Raw genomic sequence first — 25172 nt, forward strand, 5'->3', positions numbered from 1 at the left:
ATAATTATGTACAGTTTATATGTAATGGGCAAGGTTTTCTTTCTGGTCTAGGATGATCACCCTATATTCAGCAAGAAGCTGCTTCTCTTTAAATTTAAGGAATGAAGTCAATGGATAGTGTTTCAATAATACTTACTTCAGTATAGACTTAGGTGGAGAGACAGACAGACACAGAGATCTTCCTGTAATGCTGATTTGTAGTTCTTAGAACCAGATTTCTTATAACTATTGAAGCAGTTGTGTTTTACATATCTTTGTTTTGATATCAAACAAAATACAGAGCAATTTTGGTACATAGTAATATCTTGATGAGTGCTTGTGTCTTTTTTTTCTAATTAATTTATTTTTCATGACATTTTTTATATTATTTTGATGCAGTATTTTGTTTCCTGATTCTATTTGATCTTTTTAGGGAACTGCTATCGAGACAATGAAAAAGTTCTCAGGACTGGCATACTCCCTTGTGAACAAAAAAGTATTCCAAAAGGCTGTCGGTAAGTAGAGCGCACTCTTTCTTTTTAAAAGAAGTAATTTCTATAAGAAATTTTTTTTGTTTTTGTGTGAAATTTTTATGGTGGTGAATACTGTATTATATTAATTATTTCAGATGTAGTTCCCGATCAAAAATATTGTTTGCTGTCTCGTGGTTGTTATTGTTGCACAAAATACCAACTTGTTCCGTAACCGAAATACAAACCACGCTATTTACATTGGGTTTACCTTTAAGCGCAGCTGAAATGACGAGCCAATAGTTTTAACGAGGGTTAATTACCCCCGCGCTAGTTAGCGGGGGGTAGGGGAAGGGTAGCTTGCTACCCCTCCCCCCCCCACACACACACACACACACCGGTGACTTGCTTCACTTCACTTTTGGCTCAGGGGGTTTAGAGGCGCCTTTTTGGATCTTCTTCCTCCGAAGGGGACTCTCCTCGTTGTACTCAGCCTACAGCTCCTGCTCCTTTGGACCTCTCTGCAGACCGTTCTCCAACTCCTGCTAGATCTTCACTTTCTGGGGAACTCGTCACCCGACGGGCAACGGTCCCTTCGGGGCAAAGGGATTCTTCCCTTCCACGTGCAGTGCTAGCGCACAGTCGCTCTCCTGCTCGTCAGCGCTCTCCTGCTCATCGGTGCTCTCCTGCTCGTCAATGCTCTCCTGATCGTCGGCGCTCACCTGCTCGCCGGCGCTCTCCTGATGTTCGCCCTCCTCGTCAGCGCTCTTTTGAGGATCTTCGCCCTGTGGTCTCTGACCATCCTACAGTTCCTGTTGAACTCCCTGTGCGCCATCAGTCTCCTGAGCCTACTCATCCTGTGTCTACGCAACAACGTTCGCGTTCCCCAGCGCGTGTGTCAAAAGCACATGTTCGCCCACGCGCCTACGATCTTCCTGTTCCTGTTCGTGAACGCGCCGCGCCACCTGTTCCTTCACAGGATCTCACGCGTCGCCCTCCTGCTCGCCAGCGTTCACCTGCTCGCCAGCGTTCACCTGCTCGCCAGCGCGCACAGGTGATTTTAGTATCGCCTATTCATCAACGTTCTCCTACGCGTCAACGATCACCTACGCGCCAGCGATCACCTGCTCGCCAGCGTTCACCTGCTCGCCAGCTCGCACAGGCGATTTTAGTATCGCCTATTCAGCGATCACCTGTTCATCGGCGATCTCCGGACCGCCCGCGTGATTCACAACCTGCGCGCACGCGTTCTCCAACGCTTCGTTGACCAGAGGTTCTGAAGAGACATGGTTCGCCATCTACTAGCTCGCCATTGCGCGATCACTCACCTGCGCGTGCTACGCACTATCGCTCGCCAACGCGTCACCATGCGACAACGCCCCATTGCCCACCTGCGTGTCAGCGCTCGCCAGCTCACCACCGATCGCCTGTTGATCTACATCGCCAGCGATCTTTGATCTTCCTCGCCCACGCGGCAGCGCGTTTCCTCGCCATCGCGCCAACGCTTATGTTCGCCAACTCGGACACGCCCTCATTTACCTGCACACCCTCGTGCCCACTCGCCTGGGCGCCCGCGCGATCATCCACCTGTGCGCCCGCGCGATCGCTCGCCCGCGCGACCATCGTTCGCGGCGAATTTCGCAGCCGGTGGTAGCAGCAGGAACGCGTGTTCCTAGACAACGCTCGGGATCGCCTTCACCCAAACACAGGATTGTAGTGCAGGACAAGGATAATACTGAGGAGAGGTTAGTGCACCATTCTTCCCCACCTTCTTTTCAGGCAGGTACTGTGGTGTCCACTCCAAAGGATCGCCCGATCCCTTTCCCTTTAGCGAGGATTTCGGACTCTGTGTCCTTGGAGCAGCAGACTTGGTTTGGTCCTCTGGCGCGGGCGTTAGTGAGGGCTATGAAGCCAGCACTCGCCGACCAGGGTAACAAACCAACGGCTTCTCTCCTACGCTGAAGAGAAAGAGAGGAGTGGATTTCGTGGTGACTTCCCCAGGGCAAAGTTGGTTCCCAAGAGGTCTGTCGCGAAGCCCCCTTCTCCTGCTTGAGTGCTTTTTCCTTTTCCCGTGGACGAGGCCTTTCCGTCCTCGGGTGAGTCCAGTGAAGCGGTAGTCTTCCCCTCGGCGCCAAGGGGGGAAACTTCGCGTCATGGAGGAGAATCGTCTCTTGAGGAAGGGGCTCCTCGAACCTCTTTGTTGGGATCCTGTATCCCTCCCAGGAGGGAATCCAAGGACTCCAAGACCGTCCCGAAATCATCTTCGAGGATTCGCCAGGAACCTACTGCTCCCCGGGGGAACGTCCACGCTTCACCCCAGGAAGAGATCCCTGGGACAGGAGACTTAGCTGCCAGCCCGCAGGGAGGAGATCAGCAGGAATCCGAACATGCCTTCTGGCAGTTCCTAAGCCTGATAAGGCAACTTAACGGGCTTATGGATCCAGTCATCGGCCCCCGTGAAGGCAAAGACACTATCTTAGATGAAGTGTTTGACGTTCGGAAGGCCCCTAAATCCAGTGCTGCTCTGCCCTGGTCTCGGGGTCTGAAGAGTGCCAGAGCTAGGGCCAACGCTCAGCTCGCGATTCTTGCCTCCTCCAGTCGTTCCTCTGCCGGAAACAAGCTCATCACTCCTCCTCGTCTTCAGCAGAGGAGCTATTTCGAGATTCTGGGTGAGTCCAGCCTCGCTCTTCCTCTCCATCACTCTGTGGAGGAGCTGGCAAAGGGAGTTCCCCTTGAGAAACTCTCTGCCCGGCAGGTGTCGTTCTCAGCGGCAGAGATCCTTAGCCACGAGAAGGTTGCTAAGTGTGCCACGCAGGCCACTTCGTGGCTGGACTTTTGGCTAGGATCTCTGGGCATCCTATTGCGCTCGGAGGACTTGTCCAAGGAGACCAATAGGAAGGCCCTGGAGACCTTCTTGCTCTCGGGCACCCGCTCCATCGAGTTTTTGGCGCACCAGGTTATCACCCTGTGGGCCAACTCGGTGTTGAAGCGTCGCGATGCTGTGTCCGAGAGATTCCATCCGAAGGTCCCCGCCGTGGATGTGTGTAGGCTCCGACATGCTTCCCTTCTGGGGGAGAACCTGTTTGAGCCTCAAGACATGGAGCGAACGGCTGAGAGGTGGAGGAAATCCAGCACGGACTCCCTCCTCCATAGGGCCCTTACAGCTCGGTCCTATAAGCCTCCAGCTCCGCCGCAAAAGCAGCAGCAGCCTCGTAAGGCTCCAAAGCAGGCACCGGCAGTTAAGAAGGTGGTGTCTAAGCCCCAGCCCTTTCCAGCCAAGGTCAAGAGGGGCGTTAAGTCCTCCAGGGGAGGCAAGACTCCTAGGGGTGGCGGCCGCGGCCGCAAGCCCTAGGAGTGGCAGTCCCCCTGCGTGTCCACCTGTGGGGGGATGCCTTCAGCGTTGCGTCCGCAGGTGGCAGCAACACGGGGCCGATGCTTGGACGGTCTCAGTGATCGGCCAAGGCTATCGCGTCCCGTTCACAACATCTCAACCTCCCCTGACAGCGAATCCAGTGTCGTTGAGCTCCTATGCCACGGGATCGGCAAAGGGGCTGGCCCTTCAGGCCGAAGTCGAGACCATGCTCGAGAAGGGTGCTCTCCAGGAGGTCGTCGACGGCTCCCCAGGCTTCTTCAGTCGACTCTTTCTTGTAAAGAAGGCTACTGGAGGCTGGAGGCCTGTCATCGACCTGTCAGCTCTGAACGGGTTTGTCAAGCAAACCCGGTTCAGCATGGAGACAGCAGACACGGTCAGACTTGCGGTAAGACTACAAGACTTCATGTGCACACTGGATCTAAAGGACGCGTACTTCCAGATCCCAATCCATCAGTCTTCCAGGAAGTACCTGAGATTCTGCCTAGACGACAAGATCTACCAGTTCAAGGTGCTGTGTTTCGGTCTCTCGACAGCTCCTCAGGTGTTCACCAGAGTGTTCACCCTGATTTCATCTTGGGCGCACAGGAACGGCATTCGTCTCCTTCGTTATCTGGACGATTGGTTGATCCTAGCAGACTCGGAGTCGACCCTTCTTCTGCACCGAGACAGGCTTCTGGATCTTTGCCAGGATCTGGGGATCGTGGTAAACCTCGAGAAGTCCTCTTTGCAGCCGTCCCAACGACTGGTTTATCTAGGCATGCTAATAGACACCAATTTCCACAAAGCCTTTCCATCAGACGACCGGATAGCAAGGCTGAGGAGGGTGGCGGAACCCTTCCTCAGGCGAGAAGAACTCCCCGCCCAATCGTGGTTGCGTCTCTTAGGTCACCTATCCTCCCTGGCTCGTCTGGTTCCAAACAGCCGCCTCAGGATGAGATCCCTTCAATGGCGGCTCAAGTCCCGGTGGAATCAAGGATCCGATTCCCCGGACATTCTGATCCCAATGGGGTCTCTGGAACAGACGGACTTGCGATGGTGGCTGGTCGACGAGAACCTGCGGAAGGGAGTGAGTCTTCTCGTCCTCCCCCCCGAATTGACTCTGTTTTCGGACGCGTCAAAAGAAGGGTGGGGGACGCACGTTCTGAACCAGAGGGCCTCAGGCCTTTGGTCAGAATCAGAAAAGTGCCTACACATCAACCTGCTAGAATTGAAGGCCGTCTTTCTGGCTCTTCAGCAGTTCCAACGGTTCCTGGCGGGTCACTCCGTGGTGGTGATGAGCAACAACACCACGGTAGTGGCTCATATCAACAAGCAGGGAGGCACTTTTTCGCAGAAGTTATCCCATCTTGCAGTAGAGACTCTGAGGTTGACCGAAAGCCACTCAATAACACTATCAGCTCGCTTCATTCCTGGCAAGAGGAATGTGCTCGCCGACAGTCTGAGCAGGGCCTCGCAGATAGTGAGTACCGAGTGGTCTTTGGATCCTCAGATAGCCAACAAAGTCCTGACTTTGTGGGGTTCCCCGACTGTGGACTTGTTCGCGACAGCTTTGAACTTCAAGCTGCCCCTGTACTGCTCCCCAGTCCCGGACCCCAAGGCACTCTGGCAAGATGCTTTCCAGCAACGGTGGGACAACATCGACGTGTACGCCTTCCCACCGTTCTGTCTGATGAGAAGGGTGCTCAACAGAACCAGACTATCGGTCAACTGTTCGATGACTCTCGTAGCTCCGCTATGGCATCACGCGGAATGGTTTCCGGACCTTCTGCAGCTCCCGAGGGAGCTTCCTCCACGACACGAGCTTCTCAGACAACCCCACTCTGGCGTCCCTCACAGGGCCGTAGCCTCGCTTCGGCTTCACTCCTGGAGACTATCCAGTGTCTCCTCGCGGAGAGAGGCTTTTCGCAACAGGTTGCGGAGAGAATGTCTCGGCACCTGCGAAGGTCCTCTGAGGGAGTCTACCAAGCAAAGTGGAGAGTCTTTTGTGGTTGGTGTCGTGGAAGGGGTATCTCTCCACTTGATGCCACTATTCCAGCAATAGCGGACTTCCTCGTTTATCTGCGGGAAGAAATGCGCCTTTCTGTCTCGGCAGTGAAAGGCTATCGCTCAGCCTTAAGCTAGGCCTTCAGACTGAAGGGCGTGGATATTTCTTCATCGCTAGAACTCTCTTTACTCATACGTAGCTATGAGCTTACCTGCCCCCAGTCGGAAGTGAGACCTTTTCCTTGGAACGTGGTTCGAGTCCTCAGGTCTCTTAAGAGACCTCCCTTCGAACCATTACGCCAGGCCTCCGATCGCCACCTGTCTTGGAAGACGGCTTTCCTACTCGCTTTGGCTTCGGCCAAGCGGGTTAGTGAACTTCATGGTCTCTCGTACGACATCGCCCATTCAAGGGGATGGGGGGAGGTAACGTTCAGGTTCGTCCCTGAGTTTGTTGCCAAGACTCAGAATCCTGGAGTGCCGGATCCTCGCTTCGACTCTTTCAGGATCGCGAGTCTCCGTTCTGTAACAAGCGACCCAGACCAGCTGCTACTATGTCCAGTGAGGTGTCTGAGGCACTACTTGAAGAGAACGGCTGCAGTCCGTCCTCAAGTGCGAGCTTTGTTTGTGAGCACAGGCAGGACTAAGAGGATGGTCACCAGGAACACCATCTCAGCTTGGATTCGAAGGGTTATCCACCATGCCTTGAATCCAGACCCTCCTCCGTCACGTTGCCCTCGGGCCCATGATGTCAGGGGTATTGCTACATCCCTGGCCTTCAAGAGAAACTTCTCTGTGACGCAGGTAATTCAAGCTGGGGTCTGGAAGCGTCAGACAACCTTCACAGCCCACTACCTGCAAGACGTGACCCACAGGAGCCTCGATACGTTTTCTATCGGCCCTGTGGTGGCTGCACAACAGCTGGTCTAACCTCAGGCTCCTTTTTGGACAAGTAGCAGTAGGTTGAGGGCGTTGTTACCCAGTCTTAGTCTGCGTGAATGAAAGAGTATGTCTGACCCTTACTTCTTTCTTCATTCTCCCCTCTCTTGGGGAAGCAGCATCCTGGTCCTCGCATAGCTGACCTCGACCTCTGCAGGTAACCCATGCTTCTTTGTGCTCTCCCTCTTAATGAGAGAATGCCTTGATGAAGTCATTGAGCTTCAGCACGGCATTTCATTCCCGTGCTGAAACTTGGTGACGGGCAAGAGGGCTCTCGAACTTAGGGAAATTGCTCCCCCAGTTCGAATCTAAATTTCTCTCTTAATTATCTTTTTCTTCCTCTTTATATTGCTTCAACCTTCTCCTAATATTATAAACTTTCCTTCATGTTACTGTCCCAACCCTATGAGTAAAATTTCCCCTATGTATATGTGTTTATATTTACATATATATGTGTTAATTATTATTTTTTTCTCTTTTTATGGCATGGATGTTTCTACATCTGTTATTGCCACATGGGCGGATGTTTCTTCATCCGGTATTGCTGCCTGCTTTGATGAATGGGAAAGGTGTCACGGTTGGGAGGTGTTTGTGCTCAAAGCTATATGTGAGAGTATTGGATGATTTCAGCCATCCCGAAGATGGTTTGGACCTCTTTGGTGGAACTATTCTCAAGTGGTGGGTCTTCGGAATCCTGGGGGATCCAACGCTTGGGGTAGGACTCTCGGCTTTTGGCCGGAAGCCCGTCATTACAGATATGGGGAGGATGATTCCATAGTTTCTTGGTCTCAGTCCTAACAGGCGGGTTCAGCTTACACCTGTGCCTCTATATCTGTTTTGATGCTATCCTTCGGGTAGGGTATGGAGTGGACCATCTGGGAAGTATACTCTCACTGTGCCGGTAGTGGAGAGTGCAAATTTCCTTCCCAACATGTGATGCCTTAATGTTCTCAAGCAGGTAAATCAAACTTCAAAAAATCACTCTTCTCTTTTTTTTTTTTTTCTGATGGATTCTTGTGAGAATGACCCCACCTCCCCTGGATATGCTGACTCGCCCCCGGCACTGTTGACGACCTCTGGCAATTCATTTAAAGAAAACTCCGTTGACGACGTAGGAACTAAAAAGGACTATTCTTTAAACACTCGGAAAAAGGGTAATTTGGGCAACACAGGAAAACTGAATGTCCTGCACATTACCCAAATCCCATTAGAAGCTAATTATGATATGCTACATAAAATATTTGAGTGTTACGGATTAATAAAAGAAATTAGAATGAAACTTCAAGATGATAATTGGGAATCTTGGTTATCATTTAACTGTCATGAGGAAGCATTTAATGCAAGCCGTAATATTGTTGATATTAAAGTAGGTAATATGAGTGTTAAGGGTGCTCTGTGTGATGGGGCACCTAAAGACCTGGATGTCTACAGACCAGCAGACTGGGCTGATAAAGATGTAGAGGCAGATATGCCATCCTAAAGAAAGCCAAAACCACCAATGTGGCTTCTTGCTCAATCTGTAGGAGGTACGGAAAATTATTTAAAGATCTGCAAATTTCTTCAGAGGAAGGTAGGTACGATCGCACCTGGAGATATATCTCGATTCGGTAAGAAAAGTTACTTGATAAAGGCCAAGTCATACACACAGTCTGTTATACTGTCCAATTTGAAGACAGTAAATGATTATATAAAATTGGACATCAAACCCCATCTAAACTTTAGCTATGGAAGGGGAGTGGTTTTTAATAGGGATCTGTATGAATTTACTGAAGAGGAGATATTGGCTATATGTCCTCTATCAGTGTGGAAAGTACATAAAGTACCTGGAACATCAATGATTGTTCTTACTTTCCAGGATGCCGATGTACCTTTCCACATAGACATAGAAAACAAAAGGATCAGAGTTCAACCTTTTAAGCAAAAGCCACTGCAATGTTATAATTGCTTTAAATTTGGACATCCTTCCAAAGTTTGCAATAGTGAAAGAATTTGTAATACTTGCTCCAATATTTACCATGGGGAATGTACATTTGACGTAAGGTGCTTAAACTGCAACTCTTAATTATAAATCTAATGATAGGAGCTGCCAGTTTTATAAGTTAGAAGAGGCTGCCCTCAATAAATCAATTATTGAACATGTAAGCGTGGGGCATGCCAAGAGATTATTAAATAAATCTAATACCTATGCAAAGACATTAAAAACAGGAGAAAAAGTTCCTCGGGAATCATCTCACCCACCTACTACTGTAGGTAGTTCTCGAAAAAGGAATTCACCATCTATTGATAAAGTGCTGCATAAGACAAGAACATCTCCTAAAGATTTATCATTGAGTATCAACCAAAAGACATTGCCCACCACTATCAAGCCTTTGTCCCCCATTACAAAGGATAGTACAGTACTAACCTCTCCCAGGCCATATCCTTGCCTGATTTAATGGAGGTTCCACCTGACACCAAGTTATCAGGTGTACCTGTATTGGGAAGGTACAAAAACCTGGTAACTCACAACCTATTAATCGTAAAAGAGAGAGACCTCCATCTCTCTCACCCCCATCCATAAGAAATACTAGAATTATGACATCCAATAAATATGATATTTTGTCTGTTGATGTTGCCGATCAACCAGAAGATAATTTAAATAAATCAGGAATTCAAGTTGAGGTCCACCATCCCCCTCAACAAATAGATAAAAAAGATACAAAGAAAAACACCAACGTAAAACCCAACATAACAAGACCATCTCTGAAGAAACGTACAGGTAATAATGTTAGATTAAAAACTGCTAATGGGAAGACCTCATCCAAGATGTCTTCCCAAAATAATCCATAGTTTTCTCCTCAATTTTGCAATGGAACTGTCAGGGTTTAAGGGCGAAATTTGAAGAACTTAAGCTCCTAATTCATGAGCATTCCCCCATAATTGTATGTCTACAGGAAAGTATGCTTGATGCTAACACTCCTAGTCCTCGAGAGTATGTTAGCTATAGAACACCATATAATCATCAAGCAGGGAGCCATGGTGGAAGTCTCATGTATGTTCGTCGAGATGTTCCCCAAATACCTATATCTATATGTACAACACTGCAGGCAGTGGTTGTACAAATTGATATAGGAAGAAAATATACAATATGCTCTCTCTACTTGCCTCCAAATGATAATATTTTATATGATGATTTAGCAGAGGTCATTCATCAACTCCCTCAACCATTTCTCTTACTGGGAGATATGAATGGTAGACATCCTTTATGGGGTGATATCTTAGCAAACACAAGGGGCAATATTATCTCATCAATTGTGGAGAATGAGGATGTGGGACTCCTTAACCCTGGATAGGTACGATGGGTCGTTTGCGACCCCGAGCGTCAAAAAAAAACAGGTTTTTTTCACGTGACTCACCCCCGTGACTGAATTTGTGGGTGATCGACCTGCAGGAGGTGTCTCCCCTACACGCTCTAGTAGTGTCCAGATGTGCATTGCTGTAGCTGTACTCCTTCCCCGATTTCTGAGACGCGTCGGGGTCGAGCGCGACCGAGTTTACCCTTCTAAGGTAGTTTGCATAATTATCAAAGTTATTACGTATTATGAAATTGTCGTAGAATGGTGCAACTTGTATATGTTATCAGTTGTGGAAAGTCTTGGTGGATTGTTTGGCTACCATGTGCATGTTTTTTTTTTTAGTTAAAATGTCGTTCATCACCACGAGGACCATTTTACCGCGAGTGCCCCTTTATCATTTTTTTTCATTTTTTTGCCAAGTCATTTTTCCGTAAGATATTGCCAAATAGTGTCGTAAAACTTTTGCTTGTTTAGTGTTGGAAAGTGTGTCTAGATGATCTGGCTACCCATGCGTGACTTTGTTTTTGTCAGATACGACGTAGTTATTGGTATATTGGGTATTTAACTGCGGTTACCAATTTCTGTTTTTTTTCAATATTTGTAAAAATTACTACGTAGTAAGGAATTGCCGTATATTATTCATTTTTTTTTCATGTTTATGTGTTAGAAAGTGTGCCTTGATGGTTGGGCTAACACGTGCATGTCTTTTTTTTTATCTGAGATGCCGTATATTAGAATGTCGGGCATTTTACCGCGAGTGCCCCTTTTTCATTTTTTTGCATTTTTTTGCCAAGTCATTTTTCCGTAAGATATTGCCAAATAGTGTCGTAAAACTTTTGCTTTTTTAGTGTTGGAAAGTGTGTCTAGATGATCTGGCTACCCATGCGTGATTTTGTTTTTGTCAGATACGACGTAGTTATTGGTATATTGGGTATTTAACTGCGGTTGCCAATTTCTGTTTTTTTTCAATATTTGTAAAAATTTACTACGTAGTAAGGAATTGCCGTATATTATTGATTTTTTTTTCATGTTTATGTGTTAGAAAGTGTGCCTTGATGGTTGGGCTAACACGTGCATGTCTTTTTTTTTATCTGAGATGCCGTATATTAGAATGTTGGGCGTTTTTCCGCGAGTGCCCCTTTTTATTTGTTTTGCATTTTTTTGCTTAGTCATGTTACCGTAAGGAATTGGCAAGTAGTGTCGCAAAACTTATATTTTTATAGTGTTGGAAAGTGTTTCTAGATGATCTGGCTACCCATGCCTATTTTTTTTTAGCCAGATATGGCGTATATATAAGTATGGGTTTGATTTTCCTGTGATTGCCATTTTTTCGTTTTTTCCCATTTCTTTCAAAATTACTACGTACTAAGGAACTATCACAGAGTAATGATTCATTTATATGTTTATTTGTCGGAAAATGTGCCTTGATGGTTTGCCTAGCACGTGGCTGAAATTTTATTTTCTGAAATGCCGTATATTAGAATGGCCATTTTTCCACGAGTGCCCCTTTTTATTTGTTTTGTATTTTTTTGCTTAGTCATGTTACCGTAAGGAATTGGCAAGTAGTGTCGCAAAACTTATAATTTTATAGTGTTGGAAAGTGTTTCTAGATGATCTGGCTACCCATGCCTATCTTTTTTTTTTAGCCAGATATGGCGTATATATAGGTATGTGTTCGATTTTCCTGTGATTGCCATTTTTTCGTTTTTTCCCATTTCTTTCAAAATTACTACGTACTAAGGAACTATCACAGAGTAATGATTCATTTAGATGTTTATTTGTCGGAAAATGTGCCTTGATGGTTTGCCTATCACGTGGCTGAATTTTTTTTTTCTGAAATGCCGTATATTAGAATGTTAGCCATTTTTCCGCGAGTGCCCCTTTTTATTTGTTTTGCATTTTTTTTGCTTAGTCATGTTACCGTAAGGAATTGGCAAGTAGTGTCGCAAAACTTATATTTTTATAGTGTTGGAAAGTGTTTCTAGATGATCTGGCTACCCATGCCTATCTTTTTTTTAGCCAGATATGGCGTATATATAGGTATGTGTTCGATTTTCCGGTGATTGCCATTTTTTCGTTTTTTCCCAATTCTTTCAAAATTACTACGTACTAAGGAACTATCAAAGAGTAATGATTCCTCTAGAGGTTTATTTGTCGGAAAATTTTGTTTACTTCTTTTTTGATTGAATATCATCAAATTTTTTTAGCTAAAATATTATATTGTTTTACATTTTTTTTTTCGATTTTATTTCCCTTCAAAAAAATTTTTTTTGGGTCAGAATTTTAATTTTATAGTCGTAAAATAATCGACAATTATCCAGCAACCCACCATACAATTTTTATGCATATCCAATAATAATTAGATTAGTAAATAACACCTTGAAATTGACATACCCTTCCTACATTTCAAGTGGCAGATTAGGGAGTCTGAGTCAGTGTGGTTGGCGGCCATTTTGTGGACATATCCGAAGCGTAAGCTGCCCTATCTATATATATTCTTGTTCCCTATAGAATTTGTGATATTTTGGTATATTTTTACCTGCATAAATATCATAGTATATATTAAATATATGTATTTTTTTACGAAATTTCTAAGTACTCAAAAAATTACCTCTAGATATGGCCCCTGATATAAATGTAATTTACAAAATAATGAAGATTTTTTTACATATTTCTATTTTAGGATAACATATGTTTATTCCCTAAAAAAATTAGCCACTTCCTATTTCATTTGGGTACCCAAAAAAATTCATGAAATTTGGACAAATTTTTTTGGCCAAAAAAAGTTACCCTTTTTTTCTCATTTCAGATCTTCACCTCCATGGGTCTGACTTCATCCAAAATACATCAAGATGTGTCCTAAACATTCAAGAATCAATTCCTAAAAGGATTTGTGTATATATGTATAAACTTTTTTTTTATGAATTTTTATGTCAGGTCTTTTTTTTTCTACTTAATTTTTTAAAATATTTATAATAAATAGTTTTTCTGCAGATGAGTAGTATTTATCTTTACAGTTGTTTTAAGCATTCATTGAAGTTTTTTTTGGCAAAAGAAAAAAGGAGGTTACTGCAAAAACTGATTTTTCAAGAATATTTTTTGGCGTCGGGGTCGTTCGCGTCCGAGTATACCCTTAAAGGGGTGTCCGAGGAGCGTACCTATCCAGGGTTAATACAGGAGAGCCCACACGCTTCCATGTTCAGACAGGTACCTTGTCATGCATTGACCTTTCAATTGCAAGCTCTAACTGACTGCCTTCTTGATTTTGATTGGAGGACATTAGGTGATTGGCATACTAGTGATCATGCACCAATCATTATAAACACCAACAATGGTCCACCTTTACAGAGATCGCCACGATGGAATCTTGACAAGGCGGACTGGGAAAAATTTTGTGAGCTAAGCGAAATTGAGGGGGATGCTGAACAGGTTGAAAATATCGATGATGCCATAGACTTACTGAATGGAACTCTCCATACAGCAGGAGTCAATTCAATTCCCAAAACAACGGGGTTATTCAAACGACGACCAGTCCCGTGGTGGTCTTCAGAACTAACTGCCCTCCACAGAGCCACAAGAAGATCTCTAACACGATTGCGTAGACTCCGAACGGATGAGAATTTAATTATGTACAAGAAATGTAGAGCACAGTTCCGTCGTGCCATGAAAGAAGCAAGGCGCCTGTCATGGATGTCTTTTGTTTCCTCTATTAACAGTAGAACACCACCATCTGCTGTGTGGAGGAAAGTAAAAAAGATAGCTGGCAAATTCACCCCCAACCCACCACCAGTGTTGAAGGTGAATGGTCAGTATGTAACTGAAGCAAATGATGTTAGCAATGCCCTGGCTAGTCATTTTTCAAATGTATCCAGCAAGTGTTTAGGAGCCCCTGGTCACCAGTATAGGAGCGTTGAAGAAAATGAAATTTTAAATTTTGCAACAAAAAGGGAAGTGTCTTATAATTCTCCTTTCACTGAAAGAGAATTTGATTCCGCACTTGCTCATTGCAATGATACAGCCCCTGGACCTGATGGAATTCCATATGCAATGATTAAACATGTACATTTTAATACAAAGATATTTATTTTAAGCATTATTAATAGAATATGGCATGATCATAGTTACCCAAGTGTTTGGGAACTAGCCATTATTTTAGCCTTTTTAAAACCCGGTAAAGACAAGTTTTTAGCAGCAAACTATTGTCCTATTGCATTGACATCTTTTTTATGTAAAATCATGGAGAAGATGGTCAATGCAAGGCTGATATGGTACCTTGAAAAGAAGGGTATTTTATCACCGATTCAATGTGGATTCCGAAAAATGCACTCAACGACTGATGTGTTGATACGACTTGAGTCTTCTATTTGTGAAGCCTTTGCTTCCAAACAGCACCATGTTACAGTATTCTTTGACCTTGAAAAGGCATATGATACCACATGGAGATATGGTATACTTAAAACCATTCATGAAATCGGATTGAGAGGAGAGCTGCCACTATTTATTCAGGCATTTCTCTCACATAGAGTTTTTCAAGTGAGAGCTGGGGAAGCTCTATCAGAGAGTAAGTGCCAGGAAGAAGGAGTTCCTCAGGGTAGTGTGCTGAGTGTAACCCTTTTTGCACTAGCAATTATTGGGATATCCTCAGCAATTCCCCAGGATGTTCTCTCACCATTGTTTGTGGATGATCTCTCCATATCATTTGCTGGAGCCAGAATGGCAATGGTTGAGAGAAAACTACAGCTCTCAATTGACAAAATTATCCAGTGGGCCGATATGAATGGATTTAAGTTTTCGACAAGTAAAACTACTATTGTACATTTCTGTCGTATCCGGGGAGCACATCCAGACCCGGATATATACATTAAAGGTCAACGGATCCCATGTGTATCTGAAACCAAATTTTTAGGTTTGATATTTGATTGTAGACTTACATGGGTTTCTCACCTAAAAGCGCTAAAAGCTAAATGTGTTGAAGCTCTGAATATTTTAAAAGTATTGTCCCATACATCATGGGGGGCAGACCGCAATACTATTTTAAAATTATACATGGCCTTGATTTTTTCCAAAATTAGTTATGGTTGTGAAATATACTCTTCAGCCACCCCAAGCCGGTTGAAAATATTAGATTCAATACATCATGCAGGTATTAGATTGTCCACGGGAGCATTTAGAACATCACCTATCCCAAGTCTCCTTGTTGATGCTGGAGAGTTACCACTAGACCTTTACCGGATGTCTTCTATTCTTCGGTATTGGTTTAGATTGCAAAGACTCCCTAATTCTTTAGCCTTCCAGACTGCAAGCCTTGTAAGGCACCCAACATACTTTGAGATGCACCCAAAATCTCCTCAGCCCTATAGCTATCGGGTGAAAAAATTATTAAACAGTCTGGATATAATTAGATGTAAGGTACAGTACTTCCATTCAAGGTATCATCAACGCCTCCATGGAAATTACCAGAGATATCTTTTTGTAAATATTTTATAGGAGATAAGAAGAATATGTCAGACCTAGAAGCCAGGTCTCTTTTTAATGAACATGTTAAAGAACATAGAGGATCAACTTTTATCTATACTGATGGCTCCAAATCTGATGCTGGCGTTGGATTTGGGGTACATAGTAATGGTTTTAATTGTAGAGGTGCACTTCCTCTGACCGCTTCCATATTTACTGCCGAACTGTATGGCATATTAACCGCTATTGAGAAAATAGCATTGGAGAAGGAGGGTAATTTTACAATTTTTAGTGATGCAAGGAGTGTCCTTCAAGCCATAGAAGTTTTTAATTCTAATAACCCTCTAGTTTTAAAGATTTTAGAATGGCTTTTTATTATTGGACGGAGAGGTATAACAGTTCGATTTTGTTGGGTTCCAGCACATGTAGGTGTGTGTGGGAATGAGAAGCAGATTCACTGGCTAAGAATGCTGCATCCGAGTTGCTGCCAAGAAGGTATCCCATTCCCTGTAATGATTTCTTACCTGACATCAAGAAATTGGTTTGCAATAAATGGCAACAGCAATGGGATAGCCTAGATGGCAATGAAATGCGAGAGGTAACAAATGTCATATCTCCTTGGAGGTATAATATGATGCCCCGAAAATGGGAGACGTCTCTTTGTCGTCTCCGTATTGGTCACACTCGGTTGACACATGAGTTTCTGCTGAAGGGCCAACAGCAACCGTATTGTGACGACTGCTTAGTACCTCTAACAGTGAGGCATTTGTTGACCGAATGCCCCAATTATAACAACTTAAGGAATAGATATTTGTTTGATGCTCGAGGTGAGGGTGGCAGGTTCATCCTTGCCAAGATTCTTGGACATGATGTGTCCTACTAAGCAAGTGGCATCTTTAGATTTATTTCAGAAGCAGGTCTTCTGAAAACTATTTAACTTTTATGACATTCAACTTTTATGATTTTAATTGAATACTCTTATTTTTTTTTTTGTATACATAAACTAAATGATATCGGCGTCAATGACCTTAGATGTCAGGATGCCTGAAAACTTTAAATCAATCAATCAATCTTTGTGCTCCTAGTATTAAGCTTAATACTGTTGCGTCTCCCATACCCTGACGAGGTGGTATTGGGAACGTCCTATCCTAGAATTCATATCTGAAGGTCTCAAGGTCAACTTCATAGGACGAGTCACACTCTCCTCCACACACACTGCTTATGTAGGCCACTCGTTGCTAGCGATGCTAGGAACTTGTGAGGTACAGGGGCTCCCTTTTCTCTAGTGCTGCTCACTGAGGGATCGAGCCCCCGGGCAAGCCGAAGTCAATAAGGCTGGGGACTTTCCACCCTTCCTAAGGGGTAAGTCACCCAATGTAAATAGCGTGGTTTGTATTTCAGTTACGGAACAAATGACAAATTTTAAGATAATTTGTGTTTTTCCTAACCATACAAACCTTAGCTATTTACACATATGTGCCCGCCATCCCTGACCCACAAGTCAAGTCCTACCTCTAAGTGAAGTGAAGCAAGTCACCGGTGTGTGGGGGGGGAGGGGTAGCAAGCTACCCTTCCCCTACCCCCCGCTAACTAGCGCGGGGGTAATTAACCCTCGTTAAAACTATTGGCTCGTCATTTCAGCTGCGCTAAAAGGTAAACCCAATGTAAATAGCTAAGGTTTGTATGGTTAGGAAAAATACAAATTATCTTCGAATTTGTCATGTTTTCTGATTTTTTTGTAATTGTTCCTACACGTATTACAAACCTTCAAGATCAGGAACCACATGATCGGGGATCATGCGATCAGGAATCATGCAATCAGGAACCACAGGATTGAAAACTAGGCGATCAGGAACCTCGCAATCGGAAACCACACAATCAGGAACTTCATGAAACTAAGTGATCGGGAATCACGCAATGAGGAACCACATGATTGAGAACCTCACAATCGGACTTGCGCTCATTCCTCAGGGGATCTTTATGAGCATTGTTGGCTAAGGACTTGTGTCCCTCTCCTGCTTTGGGACGTTTCAGAGAAACCTCGGTGATACCATCATTGAAGAGCTCCCTATGATAGGCTAATACTGCTCTTCAATTTAGATCTTCTTACACTTGAAGACCAATCCAGGACACTTTTCCCAGATACCAAAATCTTCCAGCTTGGTCTGTCAGTCGCTCGTTAGGTGTTGGAACAGGTGACTTCAGATTCGATCTCAACATCTGTACAAGAACTGAGATGCCACGTATTGCTAATGCGGTTGTCGGCGAGGCTCCTCTCCAACCAAGGAGAGGCATTTGATCGCTTCTTTCTGTTCCCAGACTGGCTGGCATGCTTCCCAGGGGAGGAAGATTTCTTCAATGAAGCATTTAGATTATTTCTTTAAGGTATACAAAGATAGATGGATAGTTAATGGGAACGTATCCATCCCTGACTAGATATACAGGAGCTCACGTACCCCTCTACCTGTGCATGGTTCTTACGAGAACGAGCGCATTTATTACTGGTAGGAATAAAGGGTGCCACCCTTTCCCCTTCCTGAAGGGTGACTTCTTTCTCTCTCCCTAAGGGAGAGTGAGAAGTAGTGCTTGCCGACAATTTATCAGTGAGCAAAAGACCTACCCCTGAACAGAAGGTAGAAGTCACCTAAACACAGGGCAGCCAATCAGGCTGAGTTTCACGAGATATCGACAGACCCCTTGTACATGGTTTTGTGGGAGACTATTGTACCAACACTCATGCCCTGAGAAGGGTTTTTAATACTAGGTACAAGAGCTCATGCTCCTGTTACCACCACCTGGTCTTTTCATGATAACGAGTATGATAACAAGTATGAGCACTACAATCACAGAAGTTAGACAGCCGCCAATGATCACGTCTCTACCACAGTCCATCAGTTCAGCTGATTGTAGGGCTGACAACAAGGATCAGATGTAAGGCTCGAGCTCGGGACCACATCGTTCTTGGGTCTGGAGTCTCCTGGTATGGAAGCCACTTACAAGATCAGTAGATTAGTTTCTTGTTCGATCTTTGGTTGGGTGCAGTCATATGTAGTGTTTCACCTCGAACAGTCGCTCAACATCCGCAGAGCAGATAAAAGGGAAGGACCTTTCTGATACTGCAGCTTGCCAGTGGGTCTTTGGACCCCAAAGGAACTCGAGGGAGAAGAATAAGCTCGAAGTCCTTCAGACGGTTCTCCAGGTCTTTACAGTCAACTTTTCCAGTGGAAAAGTAGACTGGAGCCTGGTGACTGATCTTCTTCCTGTTCTAAGGGAAGACACCAAGTACTCTACTATGTGCCATCAGGAAGATGACTTCTTGCACTTAGTAAACCTAAAGGATACCTATGTCTAGGTACTCACCCTTTGATCCTTCAGAAGTACAATATCTCCTTGTTATATGTGCTTTGGTTTTCATTTCAAAGCAAGAGCTTCAGACTATCTATCCCCTTAAGCATTCACGCTCACTTTTTTGGTACCTACTTACTCAAGACTTGTCTATTGGTGGTTTACTCAACAATTATCTTGTCCTGTCTTTCTCCAGGAGGCAATGCTCTAAAACCAAGAAAATTTACCTCCTTTTGACACGATTTGAAAATAGTGTTCAAGCGGTAACCAGCCACATAGCCAGTCAGGAAAAGAGGGCCGGATTATGCTGATAACATTCATTTCAGCAAATAGAGGGAAGCAGCGCAGTTGCTGTCGTGCAACCAAGAACTTCCGGCTGGACAGTACCGTCTTTTGAGAATTATCTCGTCACAAAGGAATTGCTCCAAGATTGTTGAAAGCATCACTGGTAAGCAGCAAGTGATTTCCTTCCGATCTGGTTTAAAGGTCGCTCATGAATGGCAGAGGCAAGGGACATTGACAATGCCTCAACTAGGAGGACAGTGCCCTAGAGACTGACCATGTTATTATTATTATTACTAGCTAAGCTTCAACCCTAGTTAGAAAAGCAAGATGCTATAAGCCCAAGGGCTCCAACAGGGAAAAATAGCCCAGTGAGGAAGGAGATAAAGAAATAAGTAACCGATATGAGAAATAATGAAGAAGGCTTTTCTTCCATATATATATGTATAAATATATATATATATATATATGTATATATATATATATATATATATATATATATATATATATATATATATATATATATATATATATATATATATATATATATATACAGTAGGGTCCCGAATTAAGCGTGTTCGAATTACACGATTCCCCTTTTCCGCGATCGCTATTTTTCAAAAATAAATTTTCTGTATCCGCGAGGCTGTTCAAAGTTCGCGAGTCAAGCACTACAAAATGTATCAAATCTATTGTCTTTTTAAGTATATTGGTAGCCCTAAATACGGTGATTTATAATAAATGTTACAAAACAATATTAACATTACATTTCATTAACATAATTTCATAATGAATAGCCTATTTAAGGATAAAATTCCACATCAACAATGAAATCAACTGTTAACTGTGCGAGTCCAGCTGACAAAATGTAAACAGAAATGTGGTTACGTTCTCGGCAATCTTTATCTTTCTCCAACCTTACGATAATTGTAATGGTAGTGTTAATGATGGTATATTAAAGCATTATTTTTGTTTAGTACAGTATATTTAAAAGCCTTATTTTTCCCTCTGGGCGTTCAAGGTTTTCACGAGTAGACTGGGTTCGTTTATCGGCAGTGAATAGCCTAAACTTCGGTAACGAGTCGTCAATATTTTGTCATATTTTAAACAGTATACATTTGATTTGCAAACATTGGTTTTGTAGAGTAGACGGTAAAATAAAATCTAGAGAGAGAGAGAGAGAGAGATTTGATGGCAGAAATCTCTCTCTCTCTCTCTCTCTCTCTCTCTCTCTCTCTCTCTCTCTCTCTCTCTCTCTCTCCCTCTCTCTCTCCGTAAGAAATAAAACCATAGTTCACATATGGCAACTTGAGTTTAAGAATGAAATTAACATGAATATTGTTAGTTGTGGCGATCAATTCCTCGCTTCAGGGGGTACACGAAACAAAAACACAACATTCAATTACAACAGCTGATTCTCTCTCTCTCTCTCTCTCTCTCTCTCTCTCTCTCTCTCTCTCTCTCTCTCTCTCGTTATACAATACTTACAAATAGATGAAGAAACCAAAATCGGTTTTCTTGAAGTGTCAATTAAATACAAAACGAAAAAATTATACCGTGTATACATCCATTTCTATCATAGCTTAAAATACGGTAACCGATTTCGTCCGCAAACCACTATTTTTTAGGAAACACCATTCTATTCCAGAAAATTTTTACTCTTTAAATGTCAATTGTGCTATAATAAAACATGTACTTATGTTGTTAAATTTCGGATGTGTTTTAAAAATCGAGTATTGCTAACTTATTTTTGTTTTACTTTTGGCTGTGATCACATCAGCTGATGTCTAGCTTCCGCGCGAATACAATAACAAAGAATTGTTTACACCATTTCTTAACTTATTCAAACCATCTATACAGTTAATATTACATAAACACCAATGTGTTATAACCTATCATATTTATTGTTTAGTACTTTAAAACCATTCCTCTCTCTCTCTCTCTCTCTCTCTCTCTCTCTCTCTCTCTCTCTCTCTCTCTCTCTCTCTCTCTCTCTCTCTCTCACATCGAACGTTATAGCGGTAACCTAATTGTTCGGTGACTTTAAAAATAGGCCTAGTACTTTCTTCTTTTACCTTTTTTGCATATGGATCCATAATTGAGGTGGGTACAAGTTGACTTATAACTGAAGTTAGGAAAAGTATTTTGGATATGGAAAGGACAATTATCTTTCGTAACAGTTTAGAATTATCGTAAGTTATCACTCTGTCATTAGCTGCAGTTTGCTATTGTGGATTAAACGCATAAGGAAAAAAAATTTCCAGCTTTGCTACGAATTTAGGAATTTATATGGATACGGTAAGTAAAATATTTGTAATAACATAATGTTTACTAAATGTTTGTAATATCATTAGTTATGACTTAGATCATGTGTGTTTAATGCATTCGTTTGTTTATTATGATCGAAGATGGAGCGTAAACAAATGGAAGGTTTCCGTTTCAGGCGGCATCATAAAGAAAAACATTTCATAAATGGCATTCATTTCATTTATTTGAAAGTTCTAATGAAAAATAATTAGAACATTGGTAATAACAAATTCAACATATAATCTATACTAGGTAAAATTGCTGTCAATTCAAAAACACAGATGTATAAATGCGTCTGTTACTTCGTTGTGATCAGAGATAAACGTAAACAAAACATTGGTTGTCGTTTTCTATTGAGCTTTTTAGCGTGTTTAGGAAACGCATGATATAAAATCGCCTTTATTTTGATAATTCTGGATTTTCAATCATACAACAAGCTAGTCTATAGAGTGATGGTTTTGCTATTCACCAGTTGTATTATACAATAGATATGACAAACATTAAAATTTGTCTGTATTTTGGGTTGTGTTATAACGGGAAATATATGGTGTTTACACCTATCCTGGTTGTAATTTTAACCATTTTTCAAGTTATTAGAACTTTAAAGTATATTAAATGTTTTATTTATTTACAAGAACAATTTGATATTATAAAGAAATACAGTATAGTACAAAGAAAGTATTGGAAATGGGTAGTAAACACATTTGAATAGGCAAATTGCTGGTTGCCATGGCCGCAATGGAATTATTTCTGTTTGTTGTGTGTTTCGAAATTCGCGATTTTCCATTTACACGAGGTCATTAATCGACCAAATTCTCGCATAATTCGGGACCCTACTGTATATATATATATATATATATATATATATTAAATAAATATATATATATATATATATATATATATATATATATATATATATATATATATATATTATATGTGCTTTTGTTCATGCAATACCTTACTGTTTGTTGTGTTTTTTAACTTTAAAATGTACATATTGATATAAGATTAATTGTAAATGAGCATAACATTACAAGGAGATAAAATGTTACGATCTGTTATTTATTTAAGGAAATGAAAGAAAAATAAATTGCCAATGTGTTTGATATGCGTTGAAGCAGCATACGTTCGTACGTACAATACAGTTTTGTTTATTGTGTTTTTTAACTTGAAAATGTTCTTATTGATATAAAATTAATTGTAGATAAATAGACATGATATTAAAAGGAAAAACATGTTACAATCTGTTATTTATATACTGAAATGAAAAAAAGATATTTCACAAATATATTAAATTTTATCGATTATTTAGTAGATAATTTATCTATAGAAAAACAAGCGAATCAGTGATTCCTAAATGTTGATTTGTGAAGGCGGGTAACTGCACTGAATTGCCATCAAAGGACCTTTTTGCCGTCTGGTTGATCCAGAACATCTAGTTTACAAAACACCTTCCAGTAAGCTGTTGTCCGATTCCAGGGACATCAGCAACATTCGAATCACTTTCTAACCCACCAATTACATCTAGATACCTTAGCCTTTCTGCCCGCCTATCCGTGACAATTTTGGTTTCATGATACTTTGCTTCCAAGTTCCACTCACTGGGTGGCATTTGGATTTGGTGTTGCTTCTCTGTACGAGTACAACTGCCTTGGTGCTAGTAGCATTGCAGAGAGTATATTTCATCAGGCAGACCCTCTTTGCAATAAATTGCAGTCTTTCTTATCGTCCTTTGCCAAGGAATGTCTTCTCAGTCTCTGCAGGCAGTAAAAGGCTGTTACTCGTCTTTTGCAAGACGAGTAAAAGATCAGCCTAGGCTCAGGAGTAGCTTCGACTGGGCTTCCCTCTCCAGGAACTGTAGTCCGTTTGGATGTCGTCTGAGTCTTAAGGTCTCAAGCAGACATTTTTGACTGGGCATAAAATAGAATTTAAACCCTAGACTACTCATGAGCCTCAGCGTCAGCTTTTTGACTATCGTACCACGTGACGCTTAATATGCCTTAGATTATCCTTAACAGAGAAAGGCCATCCTCATCCTGATTCTGCAGTTTGTGTCCAAGATGAAGCTTCTGGCTTGGTACAACTCCAATTTCAAGTCTTTGGCTATTTCTTTTCTTGAAGTGGAATGCAAGATAACTTTCTCCTCTGTCCTGTGTGGATATGGTGATGCTTCTTTGAGATCTCAAGTCTCCTTGTAGAGTACCAAAGACGTATCCTTACTGTAAGGGTATAGATAAACATATCAAGAACATTGCCTCTTCTGACTCATGCACCTTCAGTCATGCTGATTCAAGTAGATTCCGTAAAGTACCATCCTGGTACAAGTGCTTGAAGTAAGGGATATCAGATCTACCCTAACCTTAAGGAAGAACCTGTTTGTGGCACTAGTCTTGAAGGTAGGAGTCTGATACAGCAGACAACCTTTGCTGCCTGGCTGACCTGTGGGGTAACCTGACTACTGGTCAAAAGACAATTGGTAGAATGACAACTCGACGAATGACAATTCGTTGAAATGACTTCGTCAAAATGACAATTCCTTGAATTTTTCATTGTCTATCATAATGGATGTAACATTCTAGCTTCAACTTTGTTTTATAAATGTGAAAATAATGTCATAAGTCTCTTTGTCCTTTGAGCCCAACAAACAGTATAGCAATGGTAAGGTTTTATTTTCAGCAATTAGAGCATGGATAGTGTACAACTGTGAATTAACTGGAGCGCAGTCAAATGTGCCATCACAAAACCAAATACATTTTTGGGATAAAACTTCCAAATTTCTAGCCGTTCCATAAATAGTCACTTTTTCGTCTTCATACAACTTAAAATTTTCACCTCTTGTCGCAACGTTTAGGTCTTCATCTTCTTGTATAGACTTTTTCCTGTTCACTGTTTGCAAAAGAGAATATTTTTTGGGTAGCGCTCCTGCAACACTCAAAAGCAAAGTACATGTTGCATTATACACTATGCTGCCAGTCACTTTGGTTTCACAAGCCCTTTGCTTAATTTCATTTACAACTTACAAGGCAGCATTTCGAGTATCATTTGGCGGATGGTAATGCTGTGAAGGATTTCCTTGAATCATATCATTAGTAGTTTGTAATCTTGCTCCACACTCACTCAGTTTTTCACATCTGCAGTATGTTTTATCACAATGTTTCTTATCAATTGTGTAAGAAACCTTCATGCAAAAGTTTTCTAGCACCTCGCTCGGTCTTGATGAATTCCATTTTGCTCATGGGCTATAGTGAAATATTATTCTGCTAACTATTCTTGAACAACCATGCTATCAATGATTAGATACTTAAAAACAGAAATTATTTCAAACTACCATTCATTTCAACCAATTGTCATTTCAACAAGTTGTCATTTCAACCAATTGTCATTTCAACAAGTTGTCATTTCGACCAATTGTCATTTGACGAGTTGTCATTCTACCAATTGTGGTAGTTACGCCACAAATTGTTGCAACATAGCTCCTTTATGGGACAAATAGCTTCTCATCTCAGGAAGCAGGTGTGACAAGACAAGAAGAGGCAGAATGTCTGGCTGTTTTCCTTTTTCCCCACAAGCCATCTACTACTACTATTACTACATCATTAAAAGTTAAAACGGATTAAAGATCTCAGGTTTGTATAGATGAGAAAAATACAAATTACTTTTAAGAATTATGATTTTCAAGATATAAGCATTGTATAAGTTGCAAAGGTT

At 42.1% G+C, this 25172-nt stretch overlaps 1 protein-coding gene across 1 annotated transcript in view; it reads left to right on the top strand.

Annotated features, from left to right (window-relative positions):
• The window catches only part of LOC137624246 (uncharacterized), a 128131-nt gene that overhangs the window by 7413 nt on the left and 95546 nt on the right, over window positions 1–25172 (top strand). Inside the window, exon 3 of the mRNA XM_068354758.1 lies at window positions 413–494. Within this exon, the coding sequence (XP_068210859.1) occupies window positions 413–494 (82 nt within the window). The remainder of the gene's footprint in view (window positions 1–412; window positions 495–25172) is intronic.

This window comes from Palaemon carinicauda, chromosome 31 (assembly GCF_036898095.1).
Source record: "Palaemon carinicauda isolate YSFRI2023 chromosome 31, ASM3689809v2, whole genome shotgun sequence".
NCBI lineage: Eukaryota > Metazoa > Arthropoda > Malacostraca > Decapoda > Palaemonidae > Palaemon > Palaemon carinicauda.